Here is a 23,395-nt window from a genome sequence, read left to right as displayed (position 1 = left end):
TTGGTATGTTCCTCAAACAATTCACTTTTCAGTTTTGAACACCACTTTACTCACAACAAAGTGGGACCTCTTCTTCACTGACAGATATTCACCTAACATTTTTTAAAATTCGTGTCACCAGAATGTCGTATGTTTTTAGGAGAAAAGGGGAGTATAATATATACCATTTTTCGCTTTTCTATTGACATTTCATTTTGCGTTGACTTGTATTTGATGTATGTATAAGAGGAGATTCAAATGAGAACTCTTGTTTAAATTGAGAACCTGAGAATCATTTGACTCTTTAAAGTGAATGCATCATCTTAATGTGGACGAATGCATCACCTCGGTCCAAATCCCACAAGGGGGAAAGTTAACATCATAGCGAATGAAATAACATTATATGTTCAATATTATATTCTCATATTTTCACGACAAATATTCTAGTTTTTTACTAGAACCAACCCTTATATTTAAACACACGTATACGTGAAGTGGTTAGGATGAGAACCATTATACCTAAGTAAAAACTAGAATACGTTTAGTTCAAGCGATTTATTATTAAGTTTCTGAACCTTGATAAGACAATTATTAGTGTCAGCATTATAAACATTTGACTATTTGAGATAAATAGAATAATTAAAACACCAAAGACAAATAAAAATATTATATCAATTGGACATTAATTTAATATTCATATATTGATACATTTATAAACATGTAATATGTACATTTTTCTAGAGGAATACAAATATGTATATTAATCAAAGAGAAAACTAACTTTGTCAGTGTTATGAAATTATATATGTTATCACAGGTATCTCATTAAGAAAATATAACATAGAAATTTGACTGTCGAGGTTATGTTTGGAAAAAGTAGTTGGAATGAACACTTAACTTAAAATATGAATATTCCTATTAGTCAATACAGCCGTAAGCAAGTCTTCAAAATTAGATATTGTAGCTCTAAAATAAAATACAATATCTCAAAAAGATAACTCATGAAATTCCCAACTAATGCAATGAATGCAGCATAACTCAATATGCAAAAGCAATAATACTATAGATTGTGATACACTAAGCTAAGGCTAACTATTGAGAGAGTTTTCATAAGAAATAGATGTGATCAATAAGAAAGACATAAATCGAGGGATTTAATACAGAAAACTAAAGAGCAAAGATGGTTATCTATAATACAAAAAGAATGCAACTCGAAATGGGAGACACTATCGCACCTTCTTCAAGAGGTTGACTGTTCTAAACTCAGCATCATCCTTGATGAAGTTCCACCACATGTATGTAAGAGGGATATTGGAAGCATTCAAAACAACTTCACTATTAACTAGTCCTTGATAAGGAGGGAAATCCAACATCTTCACCACCACACCAAATATGCCTCCCACAACTACCATCCGCAACTTCCATCTGCAAGGATGCTCTGTCGCCCCACACCAAATCGACCAACTCGCCACTTGGGCAATGCCCATGCCAATGCACACTTTTGTGTTCCATTCTGTCAAGAATTTTATAGGGTTACAACTACAAAAGCTAGATAAAAGAAAGAGACTCATATATGAAATTGTTTTAGAAATTTTCTTTTCTTTGTTGTTGTTGTTTTTTTTATGTGAAATCCAACTTCAAATTGATAAGTAAATGAAAAAATTCAAGGTACATTGAAATATAATTACCACATGTTGTTCCATCCTCTCAATGTGCACTACTCAAGTAAAACACTAGTTCAAATTGAGTCTCGATAAGATCATAAATGTGAAATATTGGCATATTGCTATAAAGATTTTGAACATTGTAGTGTGATGAGAGAAAAAACCAAAAAATCATGAACAAACACACATCTTCGCATGCTTGCAAACACACAGTGACATGAAGTGAGAGTTCAAAAAGAGGGTTCGTGACGATGTAGCTTCAATGCACATATCTCATCCATTCTTTGTTTTTGTTCACATTTTTAATAATTGTGTATCAAAACATGCAGTGATATGCAGGTTCAGGACGAACATGTGATAGATAGATACCTCTCAAGGACACATACTAAATCTAAAATATGACAAATCATATTAAGATAAAGACATAAGATGATACCATAGTCCATCTTATAATTGCAAAGGAACAAAATGTGGGTGGTCGCAAATGCAACGATTGGAGCAGCAACCATGACTCTGGCAGCATCAGTTCTTAAGCTAAAGCTTCTAATGATTGCCAATATAATTGAGTATCCAAGTAATGCAACAAATGATGAAAACTCTAGCTTTTCTGTCAAGTCCATCTCTCTGCATTTAAGAATTCTAGGTGTCAAAATTTTACCAAAGCAGCAAGAAAATTATGGGACATGGCTTTAGACAAGTTGAATGCCATATAAGTAACCATATATATATAGCAACCAAGACAAATAAGTTAAAGTGTGTTAAATGAATACATTTCTCTCTCCCATAGGCTTAGACTAAAATAGAAATAAAAGATGATATGATTTACAGTACAAGATGAAATGAAACATTTAAATGAAAAAATATACCGAAAGTGGAAAGCTGCGCTCCAAAACCATGCGTTCATAGCCAGAAGCCCATAGATATTAAAGAGGCCAGCATAATCATAAAATGGTGTCTTATCCGGTTTCAAAGGCAAGCTATAGTAAATGAGGTTGGAGAAAGAACGCCAACCATGAAAATGCATCACAAGGTTTAGAGCTGAAATGGCTACAGAGATTGGTTCCTGTGCAAATTGAGGGCATCGTATCAGGTGCATGTAGAAATGTGTCAAAAGAACGGTAAATAGAAGAAAAAGACTTGGCTCAACTCTTAAGGCATCTAACCTGGAATCCATATTGACGTCGAGAAAGCCATTTTCCATGATATTTAACAGGCTCCAAGCCAAGTTCTGCTCTTTCATTTTCTCTGTAAAGCATACAATGGTAACGACAGTTGCTTTGGCAATCCCAGTGGTTCCACCAAAAGTAAAGATGTTTTATGTTATACCAAGAGGCATCAAGAGGAGAACCATCTGAAGCTGAGTTGCAGCATGAGAAACATCTTGCCCCAACACAACTAGTCTTTTGACATTGTGAAAGACAAGCCCTGAAAGTCCATTAAAGAAAGCAAGTCAACCTATATTTTATTCATTCACATCCCAAGCAGAAGAGCTTATTGCAAAATGCTGCTACCCCATTGATGATCTAGGATGATACTATTTGCCTGTCATTTCATATTCACCATTAACTTTATAATGTTAACATGATTCGTTGTTATATCCACTATGTCAGTAGTTATCACAACGTATCGTGTATGGCCACATTGTCATACATGATATGTTGGGATAACTAATGACAAAATTTTATTGCCTTTGCTTTTACATGAAGTGAAGGAATAACTTTGTAAATTCTATAGTAAACATAGGATCAAGGCAAGTGTCTCAAACAAAAAGAGTGTAAGTTAATTTGGTACGGTTGCTAATTACAAACAACTAATTGTTTACTACTAAACCAAAGCAGACACGACAAGATGTGTAACCAATACAAAAAAGTGAAATGAGTTTGATGTTTATTTTCTACTACAGCTAGTGAAAAAACATCTCATATCTAGAGAATTTGACTTCCACAGAAAATAAGTTTAATCAAGTGAAAGTCTATCAACTAGGTTTACCTATATAATTGGTCAGAATCACCAGGACTAGCCTCGTATGCTCTAAAAAGGGAAGAGAACACCAGAAAGCAAATTATCCAGCAACATCTGGCCATCTGTACATAAATCTGTTCCAAGCGTGATTATGAGCCCACACTTTTGCTATAATGATTCTTAATTGAGCCCATAAAACTGCAAAATTATCTGAAACTGAAACTAGCATCTCTACATACAGTACTGCATAATGGTTGTTACATGATACTACATTTTCATATAACAAGCTAATAACAACTACAACTAATTGATCAAGGAATTATCAATACTATATTCAACTGAAACACAATAATAGAAAATCATAGACAATATCCTTGCTCGAAGATTCAAGCAAACCTCTTTCAACATCAACCAAACAATTTGTAGTGACAATTTCTAATCACATCAATCACGGTAGGCTGATATTGCTACAATTCTATAGCGAAAAAAGATAGCTATTATTAAAGCAGGGGAAGCTATACCGGCATTAAAGTGAAGACGCTCTATTACGAAACTTTCGCATTGCTTTCACGTTGTAAAATATTAGAAACAAATCCGATTAAGGCTTCTGAATCTATTAAGAGCATCAAATAAGTAAAATGAATTAGAAATGAATGGCGATTGCAGAAAATGACATACCAGTTTGGTGATGATAATCCAAAATTTGACAAGATTCTGGAGTCAAAGCAAGAAAGAGAAGTTAGAAATTTTGTGATGAGAGCAAAAATAGGAGTGGAATAAGGCATATTACCTACCCATTATGAGCTCTTTGAGCCCTGGAATTATGGAGGCATTGAACATCTCTCACACACCATAGATTAGTGTGTGTGTGTGTGTGTGTGTTTTTGCATCACAACGTGTAACACATAATATATTACATAGCAATTCCTCTTATCAAATTCTTCATTTTAATTTTTTTTTCTACTACCGCAGGACATACCACAAACTTATGGATTAATACTGACCAACATATTTCAACATTTTCTTTCTATTGATGCTTTTCTTAATTTTTTTAATATAGTCATATTTGAGCATTTTTGTCACACTGCAAGCGACAAAAAAGAAAAAAGATTAATGGACATTACTGGTTTTTAGTTTGAGAAATAATTGTCGAGCGATAACAGTGGTAATTCAACCTAATACCAACTAGAGAGCCTACCTAACTTCACAATGGGTGCTGATGACATTAAGATCGACTTTATGTCCCGTATAAGTAAGGGCCAGATTCCATTACACTTTTTTTAGTAAAACAAGTGTGCATATATATCTAAGCCCGTCAGAAAATTGAAAAAAAAAATCATTATTTAATAATATTAGTAAATTATTAGACACATATTAATAAATTATTCGTTAATAATCACACATTTCTCTATTAAAAAAATACTTTTATTTTTGGGTTAGTCATTTTTGTGTCTCCAGCTTACATTTTTTTAAAAATATGAATAGATTTTATTTTCTATTAAAAATCCTCATTTTTTTCAAAACAATTTACAAAAAAAAATTCGTTATACAAAAATTCGGCGATGAATAATCAAATACCTTCAGATTCTTAGGTAGTTTTTTTTCCCTCCGCACCTAATAAAATAACATTGTGGATTCACCTAAGAATTTGACAAAGTGACTCATCATTCTGTGGCCAAATTTTATATAGCGAGACATCTTTTGAAAAATAATGAAAATTGGGACACAAAACATGATTTAACCTTAATTTTTGGGCTAATTGCCATTAAATCCATATACTTTTTCAATTTTCAGTTATTTCCCATGACAAAAAAATCTACTTTAGAATCCATGAATTGGAAAATCGATTGAAAATTTCTCCCGCGTCCGATTTCCGGCCATCGCCGAAATGACTATGATCCCATGTGTCCACATTTATTCTAGGTGTTAAAATAAAAGCATGACATGGCTGCCACATAAGATATCTTTCCCACCTCTGCAATGCCACATAAGATATCTTTTCTACCTCTGCAATAAAAACATGACATGCATGGCTGCCACATTTATCTCCCTTCTCCTCTTCATCCGCCATTCAAGAGCTCCGTGAAGGAAGTGGTGTGAGAGATAGGGTTCAGAGACCCCGCGTGAGTCGGCTCATTCTCCTTCTCCTTCTCCGCGACTCGCTACTTGGCCCGCTTCCGCGCCTTGATTCGGCTCTTAGATCTAGACAGAGACAGCCCTGAACCCTTGTTGGTTTCAGAAGTGCTGCTGCACGCTGACGATTTGGTCACCTGCTGCTGCTGGGAGTAATTTGGATCGCCGCTGCCGTCCAAATCGATCTCAGCGGAGTCGAAGCAGAGCTGATCGCTGCCAGCGGTGCTCGACCTCTTCTCATCGCTCAGCTGCTTGGGTGTGTCGGGGAACAAGGTGTTCATCGGCGATAGCTCCTCAATCGAGCTCGTTGTTGCCTTGAGTAGCCACTCCACCGCCTTGCTCGACTGATCGTACCCCAATCGATCTTGCAAAACTTGGAATTGGATGGCGGTGTTCACCGACAGCCTCACCCGCCGGTCTCACAGCCCCTTCGATGTCAACACCTTGTTGTGCCTATCCTTCCCGCCGAATGCTCGCGAAACCCTAACAATTCGCGAGGAAGGCCAGCCGTAGAACCTGCCAACGCCGCCGCCGAGATCAACATCGTCGTTGTGCACACCACCGCCAGTGGCGTTGGGTCTTTTCATATATATTAGGGGAAATTAAGGAAATTGCAGAGGTGGAAAAGATATTTTATGTGGCAGTCATGTCATGCTTTTGTTTTAACATCTGGAATAAATGTAGACACATGGGATCAGAGTCATTTCGAGGATGGCCGGAAATCGGATGCGGGGAAAATTTCCAATTGATTTTGAATTCATGGATTTTAAAGTAGATTTTTTTTGTCATAAGAGATAACCGAAAATTGAAAAAGTATATGAATTTAGCGGCAATTAGCCCTTTATTTTTTAACTCTAAAAGACCATACATATGTAAGTTGAACATAAATCTTCCAAAATTGTGTCATAGCCATCACATGTAAGATTGAAAAATCAACTAAGAATCGACTTCGATATTAATCAAAACTATTTATTTGATTTGAGAAAATATACAATAAATTCATTGCATAAAACAATTATTTGGCCAAAAAGATTAAATAATATTAAAAATATAATTATATCTAATCATTTTATATACTACTAAAATTTCGATATGAAATTGGAGATTTTTCAATAACTTATGTTTTATTTTGTCCCATATAGAAGACCCTCACATAAATAATATTCCCTCTGTCCCACTTCAAGTGTTCTGTTTCTTTTCGATACAGTTATTTTGAAAGACGATGTTAGTTAGATTATTAAGTGGTGTGACGTAGAGTTGAAAAGTTGATGTGAACTCTAAAGATTCATATTTTTTGAGATTAATTATTTTCATAAAGGGAAATATGATATTTAAAATGGGACAATCCAAAAAGAAAAATAAAATACTTGAAGTGGTATATAGGGAGTACTCTGTATCACTAACACTATATGTCTAATCCAATGTTTGTAGTGTTTTCGGCATAATCAAGTTAATTTATAAAAAGAATCAAATTCGGTGAGAATATTTGAAATAGATTTGATTGGAGCTGTAGGGCTAAAATTGCAAATCGATAAATAGTAGTAATATATTTTTTATATACAAGGTTATAATGAGAAGTGGGAGTTATATTTAGAATCCAACCTATTGAATATACGGAGAAGCATTAAATAGCCACCTATTATATAGCTCCTTAACATATTTACCTTCATACCTTTTGATTTTGAATTGTTAGCTTTTCAACATCGCATAAAAAGTGAAAAATTCTCTCTAATTTTGACGAACACTTAACTATGTCTAATATTTTTTATTTTCTTTATTTTCTATTTCTCAAATGGGTACCACTCACTCTACGGATATAAACTGCCAGTTGAAGGATAAGAGAAACAAAATATGCATAAGACCCCTAATTCTTAAAATTTCAATTGAGAAATTATATTCTTACTAGCAGCCATTATATAAGCAAAATATTTTATAACCCAGAATTGTATCTACGAAATAACACATTTGAATTTTAAAAATATCAACTGCTCAAAATATCAACATCCATATTAATCAAATGCATGTAGAAATATATTAAAGAAAAAAAAATGAAAATTTCTTAGCAAAATTCAATGAAATTCGATGGAAAAAAATAGAACTAAATGAAGCAATAGAAAACGAAGACACGAAACTTTTCTGCTTCTACAAAACTTGAGACAATATTTTCGAGATTATATTAAACAAAATAAAGTTCGTTAAAAATACCAAATAAAGTAAGTTTGTTCTTTCTAATATATTGATAAATAAAGTGGAATCCGCTTAAAAAATTTGAAAAAAAAATATATTAATGGAATTAAGTGTCCATTAAAATTAGGGAAAATTTTACTCTGTTTATGAAATGTTAAAAGGCTAATTGCCAAATTCAAAAAATAGAAAAATAAATATATTAAGAGTTACTAAGGTGCTATTTCCTACTTTTTTTTTCTTTAATATATATAAAATGAATGGGATACGTAGCATTTTATTGGGCTTTGATGAGATGTCCATTTAATAGGAAACTCCATCATAATAGTACTGAATATATGAGACACGTAGCATTTTATTGGACTTAGAGAGTGTTTGGCTGAGCTTATAAGCTACTCAAAACAGCCTATAAGCTCCTCCAAAGTGTTTGGCAAAATAAGCTCTCAAACAGCTTATAAGCTCCAAAAATAAGTTTCAAAAACTTATAAGCTTCCCAAAAAATAAATTTCTCTACCCCAACTTATTTTTTTATAATCTCATATGCAGCAATCATTTTACAAATATTTTTCAGCTATAATTTATTATTTTCATTATATATCATTCAAGTTCATTTTTTTCGATTTTTTCTCTCTAATAAAAAAATTCTCTCTCTAACAAAAAATTCTTTCTCTAGCTTATAAGCTCAATTATCCAAACACTTTGACAACTTATAAGCTCTTGAAACATCTTATAAACTCCAAGAACTTATAAGCTCTTTAAAATAAACTTAGCCAAACACCCTCTTAATACACGGGCAACTTAATTGGATATCAAGATTGGATTATATCTTTTGAGTCAGGACCCGTTCCCGTTCACATGGTGTTGATGAATGGACAAAAGATTACTTTCTTTAAGAAATATGAGGTGATAATTTATTTATTTTTAGATGAATATCTGAAAAAAATTTATTTCCATTCTTAAAAAGTTAGGAGTGCAAGTATAATTTTCTCCGCCAAGTTTGAATCAAATGGAGAATATTAATTTACGTACCCATCAGAATTGACCCATTTATTTAAATATAAAAGTCCATTCAAATCTCAAACTGTATCTTCTGACACATCATCTCAAATGATCAAGGGAGAAGAGCTTAATGAAAGAATTTAGGATACACAAGTGGTGACTCATCATCATTACCCCCATTGACTACTTTCAAAGTGACTCGTTTGCTAATTACTGATCTTTATTTTACCTTTTCAAAACCTTTTTTCATCTTTATTTAAGGACCGATGAAGTGATTTTTTTTCTAATTAATTAATTTATTATTATTTTTTATGTATAAACATGTACAGATGTACTCCTCAAGTTTCTTTAAATAATCTTATAATATAGTTTCATCGAAGGTAAAAAAAAATCAGCGAAAACAAGTGAATATTTTTAGCTACACAGTAATTAAACTCGAGATGTAATTTTGTAAAACAAAATAAAGGATTCATCCACAAGATTTACTACTTTTATATATCTCCGAATCTTTTATAGTTGAATTTGGCGAGGTTATTTAAGATATTGATCCTATTAGATCGGGCAAGAGCTAATTTGGACAATTTATTTACCCAGTGTGTAAACTAGAATTTAATTTGGACTGTAGATCATTAAAATAGCTAGCATTAATATAATACTAATATATAAAACGTATCAATATAAAAAGTCTTATTGTGTGTATAAAGAAACACTACATAAAATAAGCATTAACGTATATATAAAAAAGTAGTATTACCTATTTATATAATTAAAAGAAGAGTTCGAGGGTTTTTTAGGACATTAACTTAGATTGATTTGGAAATTAGGACAATAACTTTCGGACTTGTAAAAATAGGACACTAATTATTTTTTAGAGTAAAATAGGACACTAATTAATAAGTGTTGCATCCGCAGGACATTTTTTAGCCAATTATCGGCTGAAAAATGTCCTATTTTTACGACGCTTATTAATTAGTGTCCTATTTTACTCTAAAAAATAATTAGTGTCCTATTTTTACAAGTCCGAAAGTTATTGTCCTAATTTCCAAATCAATCTAAGTTACTGTCCTAAAAAATCCCTTGACTCATTAAAAGAAACATAGTTCATAATATCTACGAGAGAAAAAGTTTTTTTTTTATGACCATTCCCAGATTATAGTTCATGAATAGTTAACACTAACAAAAAAAATTCTCAATTTGATCTAAAATGCATGCTGATCACATGATTTGATGTGAACAAAAAATTCTCAATTTGATATAATATATATATATATATATATATATATATATATATATATATATATATATATATATAGGAGAGCGCTCCAATGAGACCCCCTATTTTTAGTGAGACCTAAGGCACGATCTCGTGCATTTATTTCATCAATCCTCGTGATATTATATCTATAGGGAGAATTTTTTTTCTCAGGGTTTGAATCCTGGAGGGAGCGAAATATTTTAAATTTCATGATTCATCAGTATATACTGCATTGTTCATCGGTATATACTACCTTGTTCATCAGTTTATATATCTTATTCATTATCAATTTTTTAAATTTCATTATTCATCAGTATATACTGCCTTGTGGCCCTTGTTAATCAGTATATGCGTTTTATTCATTGTACTCAGTGTCTCACGAAAAATAGAGGGTCTTATTTCGTTATTATACATTTCGAATTCATCGCAAGTTCTTCATTACTATAGTCAAATACGAAGACAATTCAGATTAATTCAATTTAATCTGTTTGGTCGTAAACAAGAAATAAAAAAGATGATGACTCTATACGTAATAACAATCACATAATTTTTGAAGTTTAGTAAGCAAAAAAAAGAAAAGAAAATGTGGTCCAGTAACTGCAGATCACCCTGTTCATTGTTCAAATTAATAATAAAGAAAATAAATGATGATTATTTGAAAATGTAGTTTAACTGTCAACAAAGTTATTTGTCTATCAGTCAACAAGATTTGTTTAATGTATTAATTTTTTTTGTTATGCGTGAATCGTGATGCATTATTCTAAAACCAGACTTGTCGTTTTTGTATGTATAATAAATTTGACTACTATGAAACTCTATTTGGCTTGATGGATTCATTTGAAACGAGGATATCAAATTCACACAATAAACAAGTTTATTGCATGTGCTTATTAATTTGGATAATTTGTATGCACAATTCGGCGTAACGTTAATTGAGTTATGGAGGCATTTGAATTTGGATAATCTCTTACTTCAAATTCTTCAACTGGATTACTTAAACTTATGAAATATTAATTGGGAGTAATATTGTAATCAAGTTCAGTAATTAGTATTTATTTAATTATGTCGATACTATTGGTTTCTTGAGGTAACTGTTTTCCACTGTAAAACTGGGAATTTCTGGCGACGTGATTCACTGTCGTGGTTTCGACCGCATTTTTTAATTTGATTTACAAACATGCAAATAATGAACCATTTTATTAATTCTAAATTTTCTTCTGTGAAGATTAATTAATGGATATTTTGAGTTTTGTCACGAGTAATTACGAAAATGGGATCGAAAATCACAATTAATTAACCATAAAACCCACACCGCCACCACGGAAACGTAAAAAAATTGACTTAAATTGCACGATTTCTGTTTGTTTCTAGGACCGACTAGAGTTGTCATCCTTTAATTACGGACCCAAATATATTTTTTCCGATTCCTCATATTATTTCGAAAAGTTGACGTACAGAATAACTCCAACTAATTTAATCGCAGATATTTTTTTGATAATATATATCAGAAACAATTTTGAAATCACTGAAAAGAGTTGGAACTTGAAGTTAATTTGGTATATATGCAGCTACAATCATATTTTTCAACACAATCTGGATCTAACAATCTAAATGGAGCAATGCAGGTGAAGATTTGTATGTAATTACAAGCATAATCGCACACAGAATTTAGGTCTAGCTCAAAGTATCATGAAATGGAAGGCATATATAGAAAGAGAAATTATAAGGTAATTAAAGAGTTAATTAATTAGCATATATAGAGTGGCGCAGCATAAATTAAACATGGTTAAAATCATAGAAATTAAATACACACTATATACCTAGGTGTATGTATATATAAGTGAGCGGAGACAAACTATACATAATACATGTGTGATCTCAAGTCCAGTCCCAGCTAGCGGCGCTTCTTATTGGGAATCTAATTAACTAACAAAACAGAGATGATGATGAATATTAATAACGATTAGAATAGAAGGTGGGATTAGCAGCAGCAGAGTCGACAACGGATCGAAGATCCTCCCAATCTGCATGCCTCAAAAACTCATTGATGTCGGAGTACATAGTATAGGTGGAAGAAGAAGAGGAGGTGATGAAATGGGGTTGAACGCTAGTCTGATGAGTGGCAAGGGGAGCCGTGAAACTGATGTAGCTGCCCCCATTCTGATCGCAGGACTCGAGGCTGCATGTCTCGGAGCTGGCACTCCTCTTCATTTCCACCGGCACCGGCACCGGCACGCACTTCCTGTAGGAGGCGCTGCGCTTCAGGATGCGGCAGAGGGTCCACACTTCCTGCAAGGATGAATTAATTAGAGAAGATCTAGAGATTGGATTATTACGTAGCTATATATATATGATCTTACTGCTTCCTGTTTGCTGTCGGAGGTGGGGAGGCGGAACTCGTGCATCATCCAGTCGGTCTTGGTGCCTTTGCCGGCGGAGCCGCGGTAGTAGACGAGGGACTTCTTGAGGCCAATGCAGTCGCGGCGGGAGGAGTAGATGGGGCGGTCGATGCCCGTCGCCTTCCAGAAGCCTGAACGCGTCACCCTATTGGGCCTCAGGCTGTTCTTGTATTTCTTCCCTCTTCTGCAGAAGAAGTACCACTCTTTCTCCCCTGCGCCGTTCGACTCTGCACCAATTTCATACATATTATATACCTCCATCTCATCATCTGTATTAATCATTAAACATACATACTTGGAAGATCCCAGGGATCGAATTTGTAGATTTCGACGTGCTTGATGAGGTCGAGGCGGATGGGCCGCTTCTCCACCTTCCGCCGGAGATAGAACCCCACCAGCTCTTCGTCTGTCGGGTGAAACCGGAAACCGGGAAGCTCTGCGTCTTCCTCCTCTTCCTTACTACCACACGAGATTGGGCTGCTCATGTTTTCCACTTCCATCACTAATTACTCTATTACTTTAATTTTCCACAGATATATATATATATATATGTACTTCCAATCGATCACCTTTTTCTTATCGTTGAATTTTCTATGTGAAAGGAACTATTGGTACTTGAGGTTCACCTTTGAAACAAGAACATTCTCAGCTATATATATAAATTATAATGCATGTATTTTGTAATAATCAATGTGTGTGTGTGTAGGGTTGAAGTATTAAAGAGGTGTACAATATTTAATTTGGTCAAGTCAAGAGTGTTGACTTGTCGCATCCGGGGTCCTAATGCTTTTGATTATGGAAATTGGAAGAGGTCTTTAGTGTTTTATGACGTTTTGGTTTTCTATTTTCAGCATTGATTTTTAAACCCACAGATATTTTTTTCCAATTAAATCAATATTAGAAAACATCAATATCTTTGATGCTACTAATTCAACCAACTGCCGACGTGCTGTGACATCAGTACTACTGGAAGTTTTATTTTCCACTCGGAAATATTTCACTACAAGTTAGGCAAATAATAGACGGATCTTCGAATGGGATCCTCTGTCCCAAAATATAGTGTGTACCACTCTTTATTTCTTTAAAATTTTAAATTATTTTTTATTCAATTTTAATTTATTATGCTTATATAATATAAAGATAATTAACAAGGGTTCACTCATCCATTTGGAGTTTATAATTATTTTTTTATATTTATTTGATTTAATAATAGATTATTTGGGTTCATTAATTCAAAGTTAGGGTATATAATTTTTAAAATTTTAATTTTTCAATAATAAATACTAATTAGAGTTTATAATATAATAATAATTTTTATTTTTATAGTAAAAAACAATTTATAAAACAAAGAAATGAAGAGTTGTACACGTGATACACACAATATTCTAGGACAGAGGATACGATCTGGACGGACCTTACCTTCTCACCAAGTTCTCTATTCCACTCAATATACGTACTATTTGTATGCAATCACTAAGACAATTAAAGAAATAAACATAATTACAATACAACTACTCCTAATTATTAAGGTATAATTCTACAATCACGTAATGAGGGCACCAACAATTTGTGAATCAATCCACACACATTGGAGCCCTTCTTTCCAATTTAGATTCTTTATTGTCAGTTCGTGTAACATCACCTATTTTATGCCTGGATGATTGACATTTGATAATATTAATAGTATGATTTAAAATTTAGGGTAAATATCATATTAAACCTTGAACTATTTTCGTTTTATCAAAAATATACTGAAAGTTTCGAAATGCTCTCTAAACCCTCAAAGTATCAAGATTTTATCAAATATATCGCGCATCTATTTTTCTCTCCCACTCTCTTTTCTCCGGTGAGTGCATGTCGCCGGTTTTCGACGCCTCCGGCGCGGCGAGGACGGCTCCTCTTCTTCGAAATCGGAGGAGAACTGCTTCGAAACCATATCAAACCTGAGGAATTTTCAGCAAATCACCATAGCCATCGACATCCTCCGCAGAACTACAATTCTTGAGCGTATCGAAGAGCGAGAGGGAGAACTGCTTGGAAACCACCTCCACATCAAAGTAAATCAACCCGGAGCTCGGAATATCTACCTGAATTCCCTTCGTCGGGAGCCATAGAAACAGATCCTGAGCCAAAATGCCCGTCAAATTAGAAATCCTCCCGTAGTTGATGCGCCCAGTGATGTCGTATTCATACCGGAGGTGGGTCTCGAACACGGTGTCGCACGGCGAAGGAGACGGCAAGCAGAGGCGGAAACCGCCGGATGCGGGGTCGATGGAGAAACCGAAGATGCTTTTGGGGAATAGCCGATGGAGAGGCCGTGTGAGCTTAGGATGTCGTAAAACGTCACCAGCTGCGCTGATTTGGGGTGCGGATTTTCTTCCGCCATAGCTAGGGTTATTTGCGGTGATGAGGAGCATCGCCATTTTCATTGGATTGCGCAACACCATTGTTGCAGGAACTTGAAATTGAAATTGAGATTGGGAATTGGGGTTTAGAAAATGCAATTCTCTCTTTCTCTATCTCTCTCTCTCTGTTTTGAAGAAGAGAAGCCGGCCTCGCCGCGCCGGAGGCGGCGAAAACTGGCGACACTCACCGGAGAGAGAGAGAGAGAGAGAGAGAGTATAGATGACATGAATTAAAACAATAGAATATAAAATTACATGGATTAAAGAAAATAGAATTTAAATTGCACTATGTTATCCGGCGAGCCACGTCACATTTCTGGTGATCGGAAAATAGATGCGGGATATATTTGATAAAACCCTGATACTTTGAGGGTTTAGAGAGCATTTCGAAACTTTCAGGGTATTTTTGATAAACCGAATATAGTTCAAGGTTTAATATGATATTTACCCCAAAATTTATTATAAGAAAAATATATGCTTTACATTGAGTAATTTTAACTTTTTAAGATTAATTACCACATACTCCTAACATTTATCTAAATATGTAATAAGAAATATCACACAAATCGACAAAGGATATTAAATGATTTATCTAGGGATATCAGTGATAGTGGTCATATGATCAATATGACAATATAAACAATAGATCTGAATGAAAAATTTAAAATATATAGTCTATCGAAAATTGACAAAAAAAATATTACATCTTTTATCTCCCAAACATCTTTCTAAGAGAGGGTGACATAATTTTTAATTAAAATTAGTTGTATATTTGATAAATAGAGAATAGGTCCTACGAAAAGTGAAAATTGTAAATGAGGGCAATTATTTCCAAAAATAGGTTAGAAAAATATTTTGAAGACATACCAAAATGAAAAGAGAGGAAGATGTTTGGGAGATGAATGGAGTAGTTAATTTATTAAACACACATTAGAAAATAAATTGTTAACTAAAAATCACAACCTTTTTAAAAAAATACCACTCCCTTCACCCCCATAAATATATTTATGCATAACTGCTTTCGACACGAATTTAAATGACAAATTTATTTAGAGTATTGATAGTGGATAAAGAGTCCCACATGCTAAGTAAATTGTGGGTAAAGAAGTATAAGTTACAAGGATACAATTGTCAAAATTACATGTGACTGAGCTAGCATCCAAAAATAGGGTGTGTATAAATTTAGGGGATATGCGAAAAATGAAAGGTATACATAAATATGAGGGACGAAGAAAGTAACATTTTTAATTTTTAACTTGGTTCTTCACAATATAGTATATACATCATGATAATCATTTTCAAAATAATAAAAATTATATATATGTCAATTAACATGTAAATATTCCAAAATTTCATTATAAACACACATGTAAGATTGAAAAATCAACCAAGAGTCCACGTGGTCCATTTGAATATTAATTACTGATAACATTCACTTTTATATGATTTTTATTGTTCTTGTGGTGTTAATTTTGTGGGGAATTAAGTGTTTGATAGTTGTTTTGTACTTGAATTATTTTATCTTGTGAATTGTGATACTTACTTGTACTTTGATGAAATCTACAAAAATATTAAAGTTGAATTAAGAAGAATGGTCTAAATAAATGTTTTAGATAATCTTGATCCGAATTTGTGGGAGCAAACAGATCGTAAATAGAAGTTCGAAAGAAAGAGATATGGCCGAAATAAGAAAGTTGCACGCAGTAGTGAATAGTGGTTGCCGAGCAAAAAAAGGAGTTTACACATGAGCTCGGCGACATGCAGAGGTGGTCACCGAGGTGTTCGCCTTTTGGCATGTTCTCAATTTTTTATCTATATTTTTTTAGTTTTGTACTGTATTTATTTCATATACAGATCCTTTTGTTGGTCTATTAGACACCTTTTTACACTTTTTTTCATACCATAACTTTAGAATTTATTACAGTATTTTTTTTTTAATTTCATAGCCTAAATTTATTTTTTGCAAGGATTGAAGATTCAACGTGTCCATCCCGAATTCTTTCCGGGTTTTATCAGTTTTATTTATTTCAATTACTTTTTTTTTGTTTTCTGTTTATTTTATTATGTCTAACTAGTTTTCTTTTCTAATTCTATGGTTTGCATAGTTGATTGAATTTATGTGATTGATTTATTAATATATATTTCCTTTCAATTTCTGATTTATAATTCCTGATGCTTATTTCATGTGAATTATCCGACCAATAATTTGCATGTTTAGTTATTCAGTTTGAGATCTAGCGGAGACGACTATTTATATGATTTCTCATCCTGATTTGATTAAATCGGTAATTTAAATTAATAGATTAATTATGTAAATTTAATTAGGATAATTGCATTTCCTAGGATTAGTCTTTTATCTTTTTTTTTTATCTTTTTTTATTTGATTTGATTTTATTTTTGCGTAGTCTTAATTCATCATCATTCTTTTGTTTCTTTGCCCGAATATTGAGTAAGTGTTTGTGTTGAATTACTCATTGTGCTTTCGTCATATCAGTTCATGTGTATACGATCTCGACTTACTATTTACTATCAATTGCACCGTGTTAGTTGCAGTATTTTATTGTTAGTATTTTAGTGATCAATTTTTTAGCACTGTTGCCGAAGACTATTGTAGATTTCACTTTGATATTTCCACTATATCAGGCTTGTATTTTCTTTGTTTATTTCTGTTTTCTGGCTTCTTATTTTTAACTGTTGTTTCAGGTGTGCATGATTACAAGATCCTAAGGGAATGACCATCTAATTCCTTTGAACTTGGAAATTTAAAAGCAACACAAACATGACAACAGGGAGAAAATGGAGCAAGTGGTGGCTATAAATGAATTTGATCCGACGCAAGTAATGCGCAAGATGGTAGACTTGGAACGACAACTAGCAGAGGCCAATCGACATGCACAACCTCCTCCACCACCTCTACCTCTCAATCACATGTACCAACCTCAAGTTGGTCAATTTCAAGGAGGCAGATGGGAGCTAATTGTTCAGGCCAATACTTTTGAGTTGAAACCAATGTTCATCAACATGGTGCAAACATTGCAGTTTAGTGGAGCCGCGACAGAGAACATGCATGCACATGTGACTCAATTTTTGGATATATATGATACAATCAAGCAGAACGGAGTGCCTGTGGATGTCATCAGGATGGGGATGTTTGGTTTCTAACTCAGGAATCATGCTAAGGATTAGTTCAAGAGTTTTGATTGTACCGCAATCACAATGTTGGATGAGTTGTGCAATACATTTCTAACCAAGTATTTCCCTCTTATCAAGGCTCACAAGGTCATCCTGAAGATCTCACACTTTGCTCAGATGGGGGATGAGACGATAAATAATGCTTGGGAGAGATTTCAGTATTTACTCAGACGTAGCCCCCAACATGGTTTCACAGAGAAACAACCCATCATTCACTTTTATAATGGTTTGACTGATCTCACAAAGAGTATGGTGGATGTTATAGTTGGGGGATGTCTTGCTCATAGAGTGATTGAGGAGATGACCCTATCAGTGGCCAAATGATTAGAGCTCAACGCAAAGAGTTGCGTCTGTAAAGGAGGAGAGCTATGGAGATACACACATCTTCAACGACAACATAAGGCAGGAATGAAGACTCAGATAGCAACATAATGCACATTCCAGCAGTATCAGCCCGAGCAACCACAGTTTGAGGATGTCAACTTTGTTAATTAGAGCCAATACTAGTACAATTGACAAAGTTTTCAAGGCATAAAGGGCTGCCATATCATCCGAACAACATGAACCATCTGAATTTCTCCTATACCAACCCGAACAATGCCTTACAGCCTCCGCTTGCTGCCTTTTTTTGTCTCTAGTGGATCAGTGATCAATGAGACCAGGAAAGCGTTTATGAGGGTGATGCTTCAACAATGGATAGTGTAGACAGGTAGCAAAATGACAAGTTTGAAAAATATTGTGTTTGCTTTGTCTAAGCAGACAAAGATAGTTGAGCATCAATTGGGTCAAATGACGAACCAAGTAGCTGTGCAACACAAGCCGAGATAATTTCATAGCAGTATGAAAGTCAATTAAAAGAGTCAGTGCAATGTGGTTTTCGTGAGTAATGGCATGTCGTCAAAAAATCACTAGTCACTGAGTGTCGTTGCAAGCACTGAGATTTCGGCAGAGGAATAGGTAGCAAAGTAGCACACTTTTCTATGTGATGAACCATATAAGGCTCATTCCCCCTGAAGGGTATACGTCCCTAAAGCTTACTCCCTCCGTCCCAATAAAAGTGGCCACATTTCCTTTTTGGGTGTCCCATTAAAAGTGACTACTTTCTAAAAATGATAAAAGTTTATTTTAATTAAGTCAACAATTACTCACTAATTTGGTCAACAATTGTAGGCCACTTTCTAAAAATGCCAAAATTACTCACTAATTTGGTCAACAATGGTAGGCCACTTTCTAAAAATTACTCACTAATTTTGGTGGGTCACACTCAATTAAAACATAGCAATCCTCTTCTTAATCTCCATGCCCAAAAAAAAGTGGCCACTTTTATTGGGACGGAGGGAGTATTTTTCTCGACGATTGGCTAAAGTGGAGGCAGTTGCAAAACAAAGTCCTTCTGTAGAAATGTATAAAAATGTGAGCATAGATGAGTCCCTACCTGATACACTGCTAAACTCGCCTGGTTGCACCAAAGTTTTGAAAGAAGTTGTCTCTCACAAGAGTAAGTGTGACAAATTTGAGATAATTCTAATGTCCAAAGAGTGCAGTGTCATGTTGCAGAATAAGCTACCATCGAAGAAGAAAGATCCGAGTAGCTTTACGATTTCTGGTGGATCGATCATTGACACATCCCAAGGGCATAGTTGAAGATGTCCTCGTCAAGATTGAAGAGGTCGTATTTCTTACACATTTCGTGGTGCTTGACATGTCTGGTTAACCATTTTTAGCCACAAGTCGAGATTTGATTTATGTGCACCATGGAGATCTCACCTTTAGAGTGAATGACGAGCAATCGACCATATCACTCCATGACACTATGAAAAAAAGCTCAAGATTCACAAATACAAGCATGCTTCATCTTCCACTATCTGAGTAGCTAGCTCTGTCGTTCCCACTTCTTTTGATATTTATTAAAGCCATGAGGTATCATCGGGCTCTAGACGTTAAATGAAGCACTTGTTGGAAGGTAACCTAATTATTTTTCCTATTTTTGTTTTCTTTTTCTTTGTTTCTTTTAGTTTTTGCCTTTTGTTTTGTTTTGTTTTTCTTGGGAAAAATATTGCAGCAGAACTTGACAGATGCAGATTTCGAGATTTGTTACTCCACCACCTTTGAGCATGGTATTTCGTGAATAGTGACACACATACTTTGTATTTCTTCTTTCCTCCAAACTTATTTTTCAACATGTTATTATGCAATAAGTTTAGAAGAAGGGTGTGAGACTAGATATGTGTTTCACTTTTATTACCTTGTTGTTTTATTTGTCTTATTTTGGTTGATTGGTTGGTGTTTGAGTTGTTTACTCCATTGAATTATAGTAAGGTGCCGATGAGGATTTCTTTAAAAATTATGAGTTCTGATTTTTTAAGATAATTTGAGCATACTTGTAATATATTGTTTATGTGTTGAGGTTGTCGCTGTGTTTAAATTAGGAGATGATTTTAAGCTATCTTTTATTAACCACATATTTAGCTAAATACTAGCTTTAATGAAAAATTCACCTTTACTACTATTTTCGAGCTTATTTTGCCCTTATTTATTTTTTCGAACGATGGGAGGTGATTGTGTTTAAGAAAATCTAAATTTGGTGAAGTTTATTGGAGGGTATTAAAAAATATATTTTATTATTAGTCACCCGTATGAGCTCCAAGTTGTGAAAGAAAAAGAAAACATAAAAAATTATAAATAACGAAAGATTGGATAAATTTTAGTCCCTCGTATGAGCTCCAAGTTGTGAAAGAAAAAAAAAACATAAAAAATTATAAAGGACAAAAGATTGGAAAAATTTGGAAAAATCGATAATAAAATATATATAAAAATTATGGAAAGTCAAGCATCAACTGTCTCTTCCTACTTGGTTCCTAACTTCTAGGAAAAATATCTCCTTTTATTCTATCTTTTTTTACCCTCCTTACAAATCTACTCATCATTATGTAACTCAGTTGGCGTCGCGGAAGTGAGCTTTTTACATATATGGCCTCAACAAATTTTAGGCTCACTCTATTGGTCCCATTAAAATAGTCCATTTCTATTTTGCTTGAGAACATTCTTTTAACTTTCTTTGAAAAAATTTAATTTATATGCCATAGTTCTATTTTATTTATATTTATTTTCAAACATTAAAACAAAGTTATTATTAATAAAAGAAAGTTCTAAAAGATAATTTAAAATTATAAAAAATAGACTATATTTTAGAACATTTGAAAAAGAAATAGATAACCTATTTTTTGGAACGAAAAAAGTATTAAGAAATATCGAAACGACAAAGTTATAAATTCTAAATGAAATAATCATCCCCAATGATCATTAATAAGTATTCCCCGTCCCCCAATTTCATGTCTATTTTGTCATTTTAGTTCTTCTAATTTTATATCCCTTTCTAATTTTAGTAAAAATTATTCCAAACAACCCTAAAAAAGTAGGACCGTTACTCTATTTTAATCAATTTAACATTCTCATAAAAGTGAAACACTTATTCTATTTACAACACACTCAATCATTTTATTAAAACTCTTGTTATTCTCAAAATGTGCATGAAACTGGAGGACGAAGAGAGTAAAAGTTATAAAATAACTCTAAAACACATAACATTGAAATAGAAGAAAAACTTTAAAATCTATTAATACTGAATAAGATAGTACAACAAATTAAAAATGCATAAATGACACAAGCTAGTATAACAAATTTAAAATCTATATATTCACTCCATCCGCGATATCGTTTTCACATTGTGGACGGCGCAGGTTTTAAGAAAAATAATGGATAGTAGTAGATAGTAGTGGATATTGTAGTAAGTGGAGTTTGGACCCCACCATAAAGGTGACATAATAAGGTGAGAAAATAAAGTGTTATGTGGACCCTATAACTATAAATGAAAGTGAAAATGATATCGTGGACGGACCGAAATGGAAAATGTGAAAACGATATCGCGGACAGAGGGAATATAATTTAAATGAGGAGTTTTCTATCTCCAAACTTTCTCTCCCCTTTCAATTTTTTCAACCATTTTTTTTATTTTAATTCTTTTTAAAAAATCGTTAACTTCGATTCATGTAAAAAATTATTTTTTATATTATATATAGATTATATAATACTCATTAAATTTAATATCATACTCATTAAGTTGATAATATCGTTATTATACACTATTTTATATTAAATAATAGGGAATTGCATGTAAATCCATAACGTTTACACGGAATTGGTTTTTGCTCCTATTTTAAAAAATCTACTATTAAATACATAACTTTTCATTTTTGTCTGGTCACCGATTTTTTCTTACGCGGCGCCGAAAATTACACAGCGGCAGCCGGAATCGACAAGGTGGCATCCGAAAATTGACACATAGGCGTATTATTGACATGTGGAAAAAAATTGAAAAAAAAAAGAAAAAAAAAAACCCACCTTCTTCTTCCCCCTTCCCCCACCCCCACCCCCACCCCCACCCCCAAACCCTAATTCCCCTCCCCTTGCCGTCGCCGGCGACCCCCACCCCATCCTGCTCTATACAACACTCTCCCTCTCCCAACAGAAAATAAGAAGAAAAAAAGGGAAAAATTCAGATCCATTTATACAAAACTCACCTCTGCCAACTCCGGCCGCCAATGGCGGCGAAGCGATGCTCTCCTCCGCCCACCACTACTCCCTCAAACCAGTCTACCCTATCGCTCCCCTTTTCTGCAAACGCCGCCCCACTCTCTCAGCCTCCGGCCTGCACCATCAAACCTCTCACGCTAGCCAACATTCGGCGACGCCTCCGCCAAGCCGGCCTCCACGAATCCAAAGCTTCGAGGCGGCGTCCCAAGCGATGCATAAGAAAGAGCAGACGAAGCTTCAAAGCTTCGAGAGCGTCTGGTCGGATCTGGGCTTCAGATCTATCACCTTCTTCATGTTCTGTGCGTTGGGGAAGGTGGCAGCTGCGGAGGGTGGGGGAAAGGGAGGGGGCGGCCGTGGGTACGAGGGAGGGTAATTAGGGTTTGAAAGTGGGGAGGTTGGGGAAGATGATGATATGGAATTTTTTTCCTTTTTTTTTCAATTCTTTTTCCACATATCAATAATACGCCTATGTGTCAATTTCCGGCGCTGGCGTAAGAAAAAATCGGTCACCGGACAAATTTGAGACAAAAACGAAAGGTTATGTATTTAAAAGTAGATTTTTTAAATTAAAAACAAAATCAATTCCGTGTAAACGTTATGAATTTACAGTCAATTAACCCTAAATAATAA

At 34.0% G+C, this 23,395-nt stretch overlaps 4 protein-coding genes and 1 non-coding gene across 10 annotated transcripts; all 5 read right to left on the bottom strand.

Annotated features, from left to right (window-relative positions):
* Positions 1-994: 994 nt before the first annotated feature.
* LOC130986039 (uncharacterized) lies at positions 995-4,555 on the bottom strand. Of its 6 annotated transcripts, none has more exons than XM_057909306.1 (7): positions 4,400-4,523; positions 4,284-4,319; positions 3,633-3,739; positions 2,807-3,068; positions 2,510-2,715; positions 2,080-2,267; positions 995-1,492 (listed from the first exon to the last, which is right to left on the bottom strand). In XM_057909306.1, exons 3-7 carry the CDS (start codon positions 3,725-3,727, stop codon positions 1,206-1,208), a joined length of 1,038 nt encoding a protein of 345 aa, XP_057765289.1. In that variant the 5' UTR covers positions 3,728-3,739; positions 4,284-4,319; positions 4,400-4,523; the 3' UTR covers positions 995-1,205. The 6 variants fall into 6 exon arrangements, with proteins under 6 accessions (XP_057765289.1, XP_057765290.1, XP_057765287.1 ...); XM_057909307.1 differs by having other exon boundaries at positions 4,396-4,500; XM_057909304.1 differs by lacking the exon at positions 4,400-4,523 and adding an exon at positions 4,127-4,218 and having other exon boundaries at positions 4,284-4,300.
* A 1,212-nt stretch (positions 4,556-5,767) lies between these two features.
* Positions 5,768-6,325, bottom strand: LOC131025516 (transcription factor TCP2-like). The gene is made up of 2 exons (XM_057955309.1): positions 6,182-6,325; positions 5,768-6,082 (listed from the first exon to the last, which is right to left on the bottom strand). Exons 1-2 carry the CDS (start codon positions 6,323-6,325, stop codon positions 5,768-5,770), a joined length of 459 nt encoding a protein of 152 aa, XP_057811292.1.
* A 5,646-nt stretch (positions 6,326-11,971) lies between these two features.
* On the bottom strand, positions 11,972-13,205 carry LOC130986038 (transcription factor JUNGBRUNNEN 1-like). Its single transcript, XM_057909302.1, has 3 exons — positions 12,871-13,205; positions 12,537-12,802; positions 11,972-12,465 (listed from the first exon to the last, which is right to left on the bottom strand). Exons 1-3 carry the CDS (start codon positions 13,073-13,075, stop codon positions 12,130-12,132), a joined length of 807 nt encoding a protein of 268 aa, XP_057765285.1. The 5' UTR covers positions 13,076-13,205; the 3' UTR covers positions 11,972-12,129.
* Positions 13,206-14,512: 1,307 nt separating this feature from the next.
* Positions 14,513-15,022, bottom strand: LOC131025515 (uncharacterized). The gene has a single exon (XM_057955308.1). The coding sequence runs from the start codon at positions 15,020-15,022 to the stop codon at positions 14,513-14,515; it is 510 nt and encodes a 169-aa protein (XP_057811291.1).
* A 3,234-nt stretch (positions 15,023-18,256) lies between these two features.
* LOC130987319 (small nucleolar RNA R71) lies at positions 18,257-18,363 on the bottom strand. Its single transcript, XR_009089707.1, has one exon. It is a non-coding gene; the product is annotated as a small nucleolar RNA R71 (small nucleolar RNA).
* Between the last annotated feature and the right edge of the window lie 5,032 nt (positions 18,364-23,395).

The sequence above is a fragment of the Salvia miltiorrhiza genome, chromosome 5 (genome assembly GCF_028751815.1).
Source record: "Salvia miltiorrhiza cultivar Shanhuang (shh) chromosome 5, IMPLAD_Smil_shh, whole genome shotgun sequence".
Taxonomy (NCBI): Eukaryota; Viridiplantae; Streptophyta; class Magnoliopsida; order Lamiales; family Lamiaceae; genus Salvia; species Salvia miltiorrhiza.
The sequence above is the reverse complement of the archived record's forward strand: the minus strand, read 5'-3'. Positions and strand labels throughout refer to the sequence as shown.